Consider the following 12,392-nt stretch of genomic DNA (forward strand, 5'->3'; position numbering starts at 1 on the left):
TTGACCTACATACAGGTTTCTCCTTACAGGAGGCAGGTCAGGTAGTCTGGTATTCCCATCTCTTGAAGAATTTTCCAGTTTCTTATGATCCATACAGTCAAAGGTTTTAGCATGATCAATGAAGCAGAAGTCGATGTTTTTCTGGAATTCCCTTGCTTTTTCTATGACTCAGTGGATGTTAGCAATTTGATCTCTGATTCTTCTGACTTTTCTAACCCCAGCTTGTACATCTGGAATTTCTTGGTTCATGTGCTATTCATGAACTAGGTTCATGAAACGTATCTTGAAGGATTTTTAGCATTACCTTGCTAGCATATGAAATGAGTGCAACTGTGCGGTAGTTTGAGCATTCTTTGGCATTGCCTTTCTTTGGGATTGTAATGAAACTGACCTTTTCCAGTCCTGTGGCAACTGCTGAGTTTTCCAAATTTGCTGGCATATTGAATGCAGCACTTTAACAGCATTATCTTTTAGGATTTGAAATAACTCAGCTGGAATTCCATCACCTCCACTAGCTTTGTTTGTAGTGATGCTTCCTAAGGCCTACTTGACTTCGTACTCCAGGATGTCTGGCTCTAGGTGAGTGACCACACCATAGTGTTTATCCAGGTCATTAAGATCTTCCTTGTATAGTTCTGTGTATTCTTGCCACCTTTTCTTAATATCTTCTACTTCTGTTAGGTCCATGCCATTTCTGTTTTTCATCGTGCCCATCTTTGCATGAACTGTCCCTTTGGTGTCTCTGATTTTCTTGAAGAGATCTCTAGTATTTCCCATTCTATTGTTTTCCTGTTTCTTTGCATTGTTCACTTAAGAAGGCTTTCTTATCTCTCCTTGCCATTCTTTGGAACTCTGCCTTCAATTGGGTATATCTTTCAATATTTTGGTGGATGTGAATTGATATCTCTCATTCTTTTTTTTCCTGATCAATTTGGATAGAAGTTTATCGATTTTATTAAACTTTTCAAAGAACCAGCATCTGGGTTAATTGATTTTTCTCTATTTTTCTGGTTTCTACTTCATTGATTTCTGCTCTGATCTTTATTATTTTTCTTCTGCTGCTTTTTTGGGTGTCTTCTTTTTCTGATTTCTTAAAGAGGAAGCTAAGATCATTGAACTTGAAACTTTATTTAAATATAGGCATTTTAATGCTACAAATTTCTTACTAAGCACTATTTTATTTGTATCTCACACATGCAACTTTTTTGATAGGTTTATATTTATTTTCATTCAGTTCAAAATACTTTCTGATTTCTTCTTTAACTAGTCGGTTATTTAGAAGTACATTATAAAATATTTGGGCATCTTCTGAATATCTTTCTGTAAATACTTTTCTAATTTAATTTCATGTGGTCTGAGAACATATTTTGTATGATTTGAATCTTTTTAAGTCTCTTGAGGCTTGTTTTCTGGCCCAGAATATGGTCAGCCATGGTTAATGTTCTTTGTGCCCTTGAATGGAAAGTGTATTCTACTCTGGTTGGGTGGAATAGCCTACAGGTCTCACTTAGGTCAAGTTGATTGATAATACCGTTAAGTTTTTCTGTACTCTTACTGATTTTCTGATGCTTGTTTATTGAGAGAGGGGTGTTGAAATTTCCACCTATTGTTGTGGATTTGCCTTTTTTTAATTATATCATTTTTTTCTTCATGTATGTCATGTAGGGTCACTATGTACCCCTTGATGAAATGATTCTTTTATTATTATGAAATGACCCTTTTGGTCTCTGGCAACATTATTTTGCTATAAAGTCTACTTTGTCTGATATTAATATAGACATTCCAGCTTTCTTTTGATTATCATTAGCATAATAAATCTTTTTCCATGCTTGTAGTTTTAACCTATTTGTATCTTTATATTTAAAGTGGGCTTCTTGTAAACTGCTTGCTTTTATATCTAATCTAATGGTCTCTGCCATTTATTTGTCATATTTGGACCAGGAGTCAGCCATCTGCAACCCCTAGGCCAAATCCAGCCACCACCTGCTTTTATTTAAAAAGTTTGATTGGAACACAGCCAGGTCCATTTATCTACACAGTCATATGACCGTGGCAGAGTTTGCCAACCTCTGGTTTAGACCATTTATATGTTTTTTAAACTTTTTTATTTTGTACTGGAGTATAGCCAATTAACAAACAATATTGTGATAATTTCAGGTGAACAGCAAAAGGACTCAGCCATACATATACATATGTCCATTCTCTCCAAACTCACCTTCCATCCAGGCCACATAATACTGAGTTCCATGTGCTATACAGTAGTAAACCACTTATAGTCAATGTGTTATTGTTATGGTTGAGCAACCCTGTTGCTGTATGTTTTTATTTGTTTTGTGTTCTTTTTTCTTTTGTCTTTCTTCTTTTGGATTAATCGATTGTTTTTCATAATTCCATTTGATTTTTATTGGCTCGTCAGCTATAATAACTCTCCTTGTTGTTTTAGTGATTGCTATTAGAGCTTTCAGAAAACAACCATAGCGAATGACCCTGGAATCACTTGATTCTCTTACCTTGTGTTTTACCAGAATGTTACCTTTCTGGATCCTAATAAATTGAGGTGTATATGTCATAGCCTTATCCTCCTTTACACTCTACAGAAAAGAAAGATAGCGTAGATAGGGACTTTTGTTTGCCAATGTATGAATAGCCAAAATAGATTTCTTATGTACGATTTAGATTGAAAGTAGAATTGCACTTTTAGGAATATCCACCTGTAAGAAACACTTGGTGATTCATTATTTTGAATCATTTTTTGAAACTGATTTTTGAGATGCTCTAATGTAAAGGTCTGTGTCTCTGTAGGCAACCATCAATATCGTTTTTGACCGAGTGGGGAAAACTGATCCAGTCACAAGAGGCATTGAAATCACTGTGAATTATCTGGGGATCCAATTTGATGTAAGAATTATATCAAAATCTTTGTTTGTTATGTTTAGATTCTATGTCCTTACTCTAGGTACTTGTTTCTGCTTTCATTCTTCTCCCTCTCCTATGTTTTGGAATATTCACATGGCAGATTCGTAAAGGGCCTAAAACCATAACTAATGACTGGCGATTATTATTTTCATGGGTAGTGATCATTTCTACAGTTCCTTCTCTTCTCAGTCACAGCTACCACTCTCCAGCTTCTCCCTACCAAATATTCAAATACTTCTGTCTGTGATACTTGATGTTATCTTCAAACATATAACTCACCTTTGATTCCTCTGGTATAAAATTAACTACTAATTAGTGGTTTTGTGTTAGAACTAAAATGATTTCTGCTATAAAAAATTATCTATCAATTCATATGGGCTTTGAGCTAAAAATGGTTAACTCACCTGTGCACAAATTTTTTTTTAATCTTCTACCTGTTTTATAATTGGGACAGTCTTGTCCCAATTTAATGCCTTTATTTGTAGAATAGTGTATTTTCCAGGTATTTATATGGCCAGTGATTCTAGCTGCACTTTGGTACTAAAACCAGTGTCACATTCTTAGTCCTTATGAGTGCCATTTAGTTGTTCTGCGATCCTGGCCATAGTTTGTATGATAACCCTCAGATGGACATGCCCCTGGTAGCTGGCTAAAATGAAAATACACCTGAGCAAATTGAGCTCCAGTCCTTGAGAAACAACTCAAGGCACACATTTCTTAGATGATAAATCAACAGTATATCCTTTTTCATGTGAAGGAGCATGGTTTCTTTCCTTCATGTAGTATATAAATTATATGGTAAAGCATGCTTCACTCATATTTCATATGTATTTTCCTTTAAAAATTTTTTTACTGGGGTGAATTTTTAGAAATGCCCTTCCTGTCAGTGCTTTCTAGGGCTAGTTTCTGTGTATGTATATGTGTTCCTTCTGTAGCCCATCTACACATCACTCCACATTTCATAAATCTGAATAACATCTCTCAGATGTTGGCAGTACAGCTCCCCTCTGATGCCTTTCAGCCTTGAATCAAGCACAGGGTATCACAGCTGCTTCTCTCTCTGAAGCAATCCAAGAGAAGAAAAAGGTATCATCCTGTGATTCAAATAAAGGTCAACTACTTCCTAGACCATAGCTGAGAATGTCTACATACTTTATTATTATTTAAGTTTTGGGTGATCAGAGAACTGTCATTCACAAATATTAAAAATTATCAGGCTGCTATTTAGTTTCTTTTTAATTCATGCTTTTTACTTGAAGCTATGTTATTGGCTTTGTGTTTCTTCTGATTTATTAGTATTATTTTCATCACTTCACTGCACTTGCTGTCTTCTGTCTTAAGTTTTAGGTCTGCTAATTAAGATACCCACTGAAGTCTTCGTATACATGTTTTTATTGCCACTTACTCACTAATGAAGTTCCCTCTCACAGTTGCATAAGTGATAATAATGTGTCATCTTAGCTTTCCCATCTCTCTGAACAGAGATTTAACAAATATTTTTTCTTCCTTTTGCCTTGACAGGTGAAGTTCTGGTCCCAACACATTTCCTTCATTCTGGTCGGAATAATCATAGTCACATCTATCAGAGGACTGCTGATCACTCTTACCAAGGTAGGTTGTATCATGGAGTTGAAAAGTAGTTAATTACATTACATGGCACTGTGAGATAACTTTACCTAATTAAGATTTCTGCCTTCTGAGATCTTAACAACTACAAATTTGTAAAAGACATGCCACAGAATAAAAAAAAAAGTTAGACTAGCACATAAATTGATGATAATGTATTTACATCATACACCGGACAGATAAGTAGTTACCAAAGGCCACAGAATGAGATCACAGTACGTTTCATGCACTGATGTGTCACTAGCATCTGGAACAGAACCTGGCGCATGGTAGACGCTGAGCAGATGGTTGGAATGAATAAATGAGGTAGTGTTTGAGGTGAGACGAATAACTGGGAGAGTTGCTTGTGAAGAGAATATGGAAGTAGGAGAAGCTGAATGTTGGGCAGTTTTCTGATCAGCATAGGAAGGTTTCATGGAACTGGAAGGTAAATTCTCTGGTAGAAGAGGTGGGATTTCAGAATCTAAGAGCTGTTGAATTGAAAGGAGTGAAGAGGTTGGGAGGGGGAAAGGGCTCTGCAAGCATTCAGAACAATTTTAGGAAGAGCTCAGGAGCCCAGAAACAACTACAGGGGCTTGGAGTGGCCTGGTATAATTTGCTTTAATGTTATATAATGATGCTAAAATCATATGTATCACATGGTTTCTGGTAAGCGGGAATCTTTTCACATTATAATACTTAAACCCACCAACTTACCCATATCAGTTCAGTTCAGTCGCTAATTCCTGTCTGACTCTTTGCAACCCCATGGACTGCAGCATACCAGGTTTCCCTGTCTTTCATTATCTCCTGGAGTTTGCTCAGATTCATGTCCATTGAGTCGGTGATGTCATCCAACCATCTCATTCTCTGTCGCCCCCTTCTCCTGCCCTCGGTCTTGCCCAGCATCAGGGTCTTCTCTAATGAGTCGGCTCTTTGCATCAAGTGGCCAAAGTATTGGAGATTCAGTTTCAGCATCAGTCCTTGCAATGAATATTCAGGAATGATTTCCTTTAGGATTGACTGGTTTGATCTCCTTACAGTCCAAGGGACTCTCAAGCATCTTCTCCAACACCACAGTTCAAAAGCATCCATTCTTCAGTGCTCAGCTTTCTTTATGGTCCAACTCTCATATCCATACATCACTATTGGAAAAACCAAAGCTTTGACTAGATGAACCTTTTTTGGCAAAGTAATGTCTGTGCTTTTTAATTTGCTGTCTAGGTTGGTCATAGCTTTCTTCCTAGGAGGAAGCATCTTTTAATTTCATGGCTGCAGTCACTCTCTGCAGTGATTTTGGATCTGTTTCACTGTTTCTCCATCTATTTGCCATGAAGTGATGGGACTGGATGCCATGACCTTAGTTTTTTGAATGTTGAGTTTTAAGCCAGCTTTTTCACTCTTCTCTTTCACTTTCATCAAGAGACTCTTTAGTTCCTCTTCACTTTCTGCCATAAGGGTGGTGTCATCTACATATCTGAGGTTATTGATATTTCTCCCAGCAGTCTTGATTCCAGCTTATGCTTCATCCAGCCTGGCCTTTTGCTTGATGTACTCTGCATAGAAGTTAAATAAGCAGGGTGACAGTATACAGCCTTGACGTACTTCTTTCCCAATTTGGAACCAGTCTGTTTTTCCATGTCTGCTTCTAACTGTTACTTCTTGACCTGCATACAGATTTCTTAGGAGGCAGGTAGTGTTCTGGGTATTCCCATCTCTTGAAGAATTTTCCAGTTTGGTGTGATCCACACAGTCAAAGGCTTTGGTGTAATCAATAAATCAGATGTTTTTCTGGAACTCTCTTGCTTTTTCTATGATCTGACAGACGTTGGCAATTTGATCTCTGGTTCCTCTGTGTTTTCTAAATCCAGCTTGAACATTTGGAAATTCACAGTTCATGTATTGTTGAAGTCTGGCTAGGAGACTTTTGAGCATTATTTTACTAGCGTGTGAGATGAGTGCAATTGTGCAGTAGTTTGAGCATTCTTTGGCATTGCCTTTCTTTGGGATTGGAATGAAAACTGACCTTTTCCAGTCCTGTGGCCACTGCTGAGTTTTCCAAATTTTCTGGCATATTGAGTGCAGCACTTTAACAGCATCATCTTTCAGAATTTGAAATAGCTCAACTGGGATTCCATCACCTCCACTAGCTTTGTTCACATGATGCTTCCTACAAAGCATCACTAGTAGTGATGCTTCCTACAAAGCATCTTGTCGTGATATTTTCCCATACTTACCCGTATGGGAAAACTATAAGTGGATCCTTTGGGGGCAGTCTGTTTAAATGTCTTATTTATAGCCTTAATCTTATGAACGGTTCTACACAAGATGGTGGCATGGAAAAAACACTTTTATTTACATGCTACTTAATGTTTTTGACACAGGAATCTAGAAGTACTGTATAATCATCTTTCCTCCCTTTCTTGACAGTTCTTTTATGCCATCTCCAGCAGTAAATCCTCCAATGTCATTGTCCTGCTATTAGCACAGATTATGGTAAGTTTAATGAACTAGCTTTATGTCTAGAGCTGTAAAATATCAGAAATGTTTCATGCTTTTTAATATTTTAACTATTTCCTTTGTCTGTCACTGCATTCAAAGTCCCTTCTGGATTCATTTGACCTACAGGGCATGTACTTCGTCTCATCTGTGCTGCTGATCCGAATGAGCATGCCTCTGGAGTACCGCACCATCATCACCGAAGTCCTTGGAGAGCTGCAGTTCAACTTCTATCACCGTTGGTTTGATGTCATCTTCCTGGTCAGTGCTCTCTCCAGCATACTCTTCCTCTATCTGGCCCACAAACAGGCACCAGAGAAGCATATGGCACCTTGAACTCATGCCTATTACAGACTGCTACAAGCCAGTGGTGTCAGAATTTGGATATAAGAGGGAAAAACTGGAGGGGCCAGGGCCTAACATTTTTAAAACAACATAGTGCTGTGGTAGCATATTCTACCTGCAGCTTATGCCTTCGTCCTCAGATGATACTGTAATCATGAGTAGCTTCAGCTTCTCATTTGTATGAGAGAGAGAGAGAAGTAACTCAAGCTAGCACTCAACCAAGAGTACCCTGTTTGGTTTGAGGCTGGTAGAGTGTGCCAGGTGGTGGGGCTAAAAGGAGCCAAGAAGCTAAAGGGAGAAAATACACTGGAATTCTTGGGTAAGAGAAATGTAAGGTAGCTGGTTAAACACTTGAGATTCTGTTTAAATCAAGGATCCCATGGAGGAGGTTATGAGTTTCCCTTGAGATTGACTATCATTAAAATCAGAGATTGTTAACACTTGGGCCTTACTGTCATTCTGTCAGGGATAGCTTGGTATTATTGCTTGTGTGGTCTAAGTCAGCATCCCAGCCCTCCTCCCCATCCCCTTCACCCTTCAAATAACCAAAAGTTCATCTATGCTGGGGAAGGAGTGGTATGCAACTGAAATAGAGTGTACCGAGACAGACTTCAGAGTATGACATTTTTCTTGATTTCCCTTCAGCTCAGTTCGATCCCTGGGTTGGGAAGATCCCCTGGAGAAGGGAAAGGCTACCCACTCCAGTATTCTGGCCTGGAGAATTCCACGGACTGTATAATCCATAGGGTCACAAAGAGTCAGACACGACTGAGCAACTTTCACTTTCACTTTACTAGTATTATTTAAGAGTGAATTACTCTAAATTCAAGTCACTGATGATATTTCATTTTTTCTTTGCATCTGCCATTTGTGGAGTTGTGGGGTAAAACAATGAATAACTTAACTGGAATAGGTCACTTTCCTATCCTAAGGCTCAATGTCTTCATCTGTAATAGGAAGCTTTTGGAAAATTTGTAGGACACTCAAAAATTCAATTTAAGAAAGTCTTGAATTTTATTACCAGGAAGTCTCTCTTTGTTATTGAGATCTTATTCTGAGTTTTGTTGTGTTGGGGGTTTCTAGAGGCAAAATGAAGGTTAAAACATAAAAAGTTTACCAGAAACAAAAGCACTGTTAAGGTTCTATTAGCCAACAGAAAAAATTCAAGCATACTCAAAAGGCATTTTTAATGGCATTTATTTCAGCAACAACATTCTTACAAAAGCATAGTTTTAATAGGCTTATCTGCTCAGATACGTTAATTAGCAGTTCTCACATATACAGATTTATGAATCATCTTTGGTGCTCTGGGAACCTATAGAAGAAATAAGATCAAACAGAGAAGAGTAGTTAAGTTGAAGGTTGGAAGAGATCGCATGAAAAGCATCTGGCTCGTATATTAACTTTTCCTAAGTTGGCCATAAATAAGCTCTTTGCAGTAGCCACCCCTGAGACCGATGACAGCAGAAGACAATCACATGTGATGAACTGGTTTCCAAGGAGTTCTTCTCAAACAAAGACAGTAAACGGATGTCAGCTCATTCCTTGGGAAAGGATTCCTATTAAATACCCAGAAACAGCTGTCAGCCAAAGCCAGTGCTGGCTCTCATCACATCTCTGTGTCTTCAGAATTGGAAGAAGAATGAGAGGCTGTACTGTGGGCCTGTGCAAAAGAAAACAGAGGATGTGTAAGTGGTAAGAGTGTGAGCTTAAGGAGACGGATGGTCTGTTTTAGATTTGCACCTCTTGAGTCAGGAAGAAGAAGCTTGGTGACCAGAATTTTGCACTTGGATTCATTTCCAGCTTGCTGTTCGACCCTGACACATTCCTTTTAATATGTATGTATATACATATTTCTTTTCTATAAACTAGCATAGTACAATTGACTTTCTATAGAGTTATTATAGAATTTTTTTAAAGACATCTAGAATACTTTCTCTGTGAAACAATACAGGATACAAGGTCAATGGCAACATGTATGCTATGGTCTGCATGTTTGTATCTCCCCAAAGTGCAGAGGTTGAAATCCTGTTTCCCAAGGTGATGAGGAGGTGATTAGGTCAGGAGGGCAGAGCTCTCATGACTCAGATTAGGCCTTTATAAGTGGCCTCCCAGAATCCTTAGTTCCTTCTGCCCTGTGAAGGCAAGCCAGAAGTCAGCAGTCTGCAACCCGGAAGAGCACCTTCACTAGACCCTGAATCTGCCAGTGCCGCGATCTTGGGCTTCTGAACCTCCACAACTGTGAAAAATACATGTTTGTTGTTTGTAAGCCACCAAGTCTATGGTATTTTGTTTAGCAGCCCAAACAGACTAAGACAGCTTGTATTCATTAAAACTGAGTATTTGCTTTTTAGATTACCAATATGCAGAAATAATGTAATGAAAAAAAATGTAAAACTTTTATTTAGAGTCTTGGCTTTGTCATACATTTCCTTTATGCACTTGGATAGTTTACTTTCAGACCTCAAGTTCATCTATGAAGAGAAATTGAGACTTGTCAAGGAATTTATCTAAATGAAATACAAACAGGATAATGTTTATTCTTCCCCAGTAATGAAACTTGAATACTTGCCATTATTTTAAAAAGAATATTGTCTCTAACCACCACCATTCATTCTCATGCTCACCATGAACCAGGCACTGTTCAAAGACTTAAAAGTCTTACTATATCCTGATAACAATCCTACCAATTATCTTTGTTTTATAGGTGGGGAAACTGAGGCACAGAGAATAAATCCATTATTTTCTGTTACCCAAGGCTGGCAAATCACCCAGCCTATTACCCAAGAGTGATAAATGGCAATTCCAGAATTTGTATGTAAATAGTCTGATTTGGGTTCTTCTGGTGTTTTCATTATAATTTTGATAAGTTACTGTCAACTCCATGCTGTGAAAAATAAGTTTATTCTTAAACTACCTCCTCTCAGCCATGGTAACTGAATTTGCTAGTTCTCTTTACACTGTAATTTTCTGGTGTTTTAGGAGACCTGTGGTAAACGTAGATACATGGTGCACTTGTTAAGGGCGTTACCATGCTCTGGTTAGTTAGATCACTATAAGCGATGCATCACCACTCACTCGTTCTCGTTCTGCCGTATGTGAGTCTTGCTCTGATTCTTCCAGCCTGCCTTCATCAGGATCCGGGTCGTCCTCCAGTGGATCAGCCATGGAGGAAACGATAGGAATTTTCTCAGCCTGAAAATAATCATAGGCCTTCTTTCCACAGACTAACAGTGTGACAGTCTTGCCACTGCTCTGGATTCTGTCCACCACCTTCTCATAGGGCTCATCCAGCATGTTCACTCCATTCACCTCAATGATGACGTCCTCGTCCTCCAGCCCCGCCAGGTCAGCAGGGCCGCCCTTCTGCACCTGTGAGCAGAGTTCTGCGTTACCACTTCCAGGCGGAGACCACAGAGTGTTAGGCTAGCAGTTCTTCAGAGGAGAGGTGAGGGCTTTGAGAATTTATTCTCAGTCATGTTGAGAATACAGACATTTCCCCTTGAGGTACGGAAGTTTAAAATGGTGCCCTAATGCTTTCTGCTTATGAAAGCTACAATTTCACAAGCGCTACTCAAAAGAATAGTGTTCACAATGGTTGACTATCCTATTGTGTATCTTTCATACAGTGCTTTCCAGGGTGAAGGCATTAGATTCCATAGGTCCCCCTTCTTCATTCCCAACTTGAGAGCTACAGAGATAGTTTTCTGTCAGTCCCTGCAGGGTGGCATTATGCCAGCCACACAGAAGCAAACAAGTATTACTCCCAGACAAGAGTTATTAGTAGTGACTATCAACTACAGTCATGTCAACTCTGTTTAATTTGAAATGTCTAAAGAGACACACAAATGTTTCAGAAACAAATGATGTGAACTTTGATGTACTCTTAGCTATCTTAAAGGGTATGAGACCAGTATTTACGTGAACCCAAGTGAGACACTCAGTGTAGGCCTTTGGTGTAATCTTTTTCCTGAGCCATTAGTGAGTGGGAGAAACCGAGGCCCTCCTCACTGTGGCTGTGTTCACTGGGCTGCTGCAACCAGCTCACCATACCTCTTTGACGAATGAGCCTGGCTGACCCCGAACCGCATTTAAGTGAAAGCCATAGCCATCTTCACCTCTAGCCAGCCTGCAGAGTTTAGGCTTATGGTCTCCTACTTCCTCGGTAGCTTCCGGGCTTGAGACCTCCAGAGGAGCAGGAGTAGGAGCTGGAGCCTCCTTGACAGAACCATTAGGCAGCTCTTGGCTTTGATAGTAGAAGAACGGAGAAAAGCCAGCCTTTTGAAAATAAAGTGGAAAAAACATTAATGATAAGTATGAGAATTTACACTTTATTAAATGTGCTGGTTTAATTTATAAGGCATCCTCTATGTTCCACTCCTCTCCCAGATACATCTGGTTGAGAGCTGTAAAATATCTCTACTACCCCAAACAGAAAAGGTATAAAGGAAGATTGAACTTAGTTACAGAATAATGAGCATAAACATGTAAGCAAATGTACATACACATAAAATAAGAGCAGTACAGAATTCTGTACAAGGATCCAAATCTAACAGAACTGCTAGTTTATTCTGATTCCATGATAGTGACCACATCTTCCTTTCTAAACAAGAGTAGCAGCAGCACAGGACTTCCCTGATGATACAGTGGATAAGAATCCTTCTGCCAGTGCAGGAGACATGGGTTTGATCCCCGGTCCAGGAAGATCCTGCCTGCCTCAGGGCAACTAAACCTGTTCATCACAACTACTCAAGTCTGTGCTCTCTTGAGTCCGCAAGCTGCAGCTACTGAAGCCCGTGTGCTCCAGCCTGTGCTCCACAACAAGAGAGGCCACCACAGTGAGCAGCCCGCACACCACAACCCAGCACAACCTAAAGTTAAAAAAATGTTAAAGAGTAGCACCAGCACAGAATCTCCTACTTACCCAATTCAGTGAACCTCAGATCTTTCAATGCTATACTTGCAAATCTTCCCACATTTCTTTCTCTTTAAAATGTGGGAAACTGTCAGAATGACTCATCACATGC

At 39.1% G+C, this 12,392-nt stretch overlaps 2 protein-coding genes across 7 annotated transcripts in view; one reads left to right on the plus strand and one right to left on the minus strand.

The window, feature by feature from the left end:
- The window catches only part of GPR89A (G protein-coupled receptor 89A), a 48,427-nt gene extending 38,466 nt beyond the window's left edge, over nucleotides 1-9,961 (plus strand). For all 3 annotated transcript variants that reach the window (XM_004002405.6, XM_060413673.1, XM_060413674.1), the window contains 4 exons: nucleotides 2,803-2,898; nucleotides 4,438-4,527; nucleotides 6,952-7,017; nucleotides 7,150-9,961. In XM_004002405.6, coding sequence (XP_004002454.1) covers nucleotides 2,803-2,898; nucleotides 4,438-4,527; nucleotides 6,952-7,017; nucleotides 7,150-7,356 — 459 coding nt within the window. In that variant the 3' untranslated portion in view covers nucleotides 7,357-9,961. The remainder of the gene's footprint in view (nucleotides 1-2,802; nucleotides 2,899-4,437; nucleotides 4,528-6,951; nucleotides 7,018-7,149) is intronic.
- The window catches only part of PDZK1 (PDZ domain containing 1), a 55,233-nt gene continuing 51,386 nt past the window's right edge, over nucleotides 8,546-12,392 (minus strand). For all 4 annotated transcript variants that reach the window (XM_012179902.5, XM_012179905.5, XM_060413672.1 and 1 more), the window contains 3 exons: nucleotides 11,419-11,643; nucleotides 10,444-10,737; nucleotides 8,546-9,028 (listed from right to left, as the gene is read on the minus strand). In XM_012179902.5, the coding sequence (XP_012035292.2) occupies nucleotides 8,975-9,028; nucleotides 10,444-10,737; nucleotides 11,419-11,643 (573 nt within the window). In that variant the 3' untranslated portion in view covers nucleotides 8,546-8,974. The remainder of the gene's footprint in view (nucleotides 9,029-10,443; nucleotides 10,738-11,418; nucleotides 11,644-12,392) is intronic.

This window comes from Ovis aries, chromosome 1 (genome assembly GCF_016772045.2).
Source record: "Ovis aries strain OAR_USU_Benz2616 breed Rambouillet chromosome 1, ARS-UI_Ramb_v3.0, whole genome shotgun sequence".
NCBI classification, from domain to species: domain Eukaryota; kingdom Metazoa; phylum Chordata; class Mammalia; order Artiodactyla; family Bovidae; genus Ovis; species Ovis aries.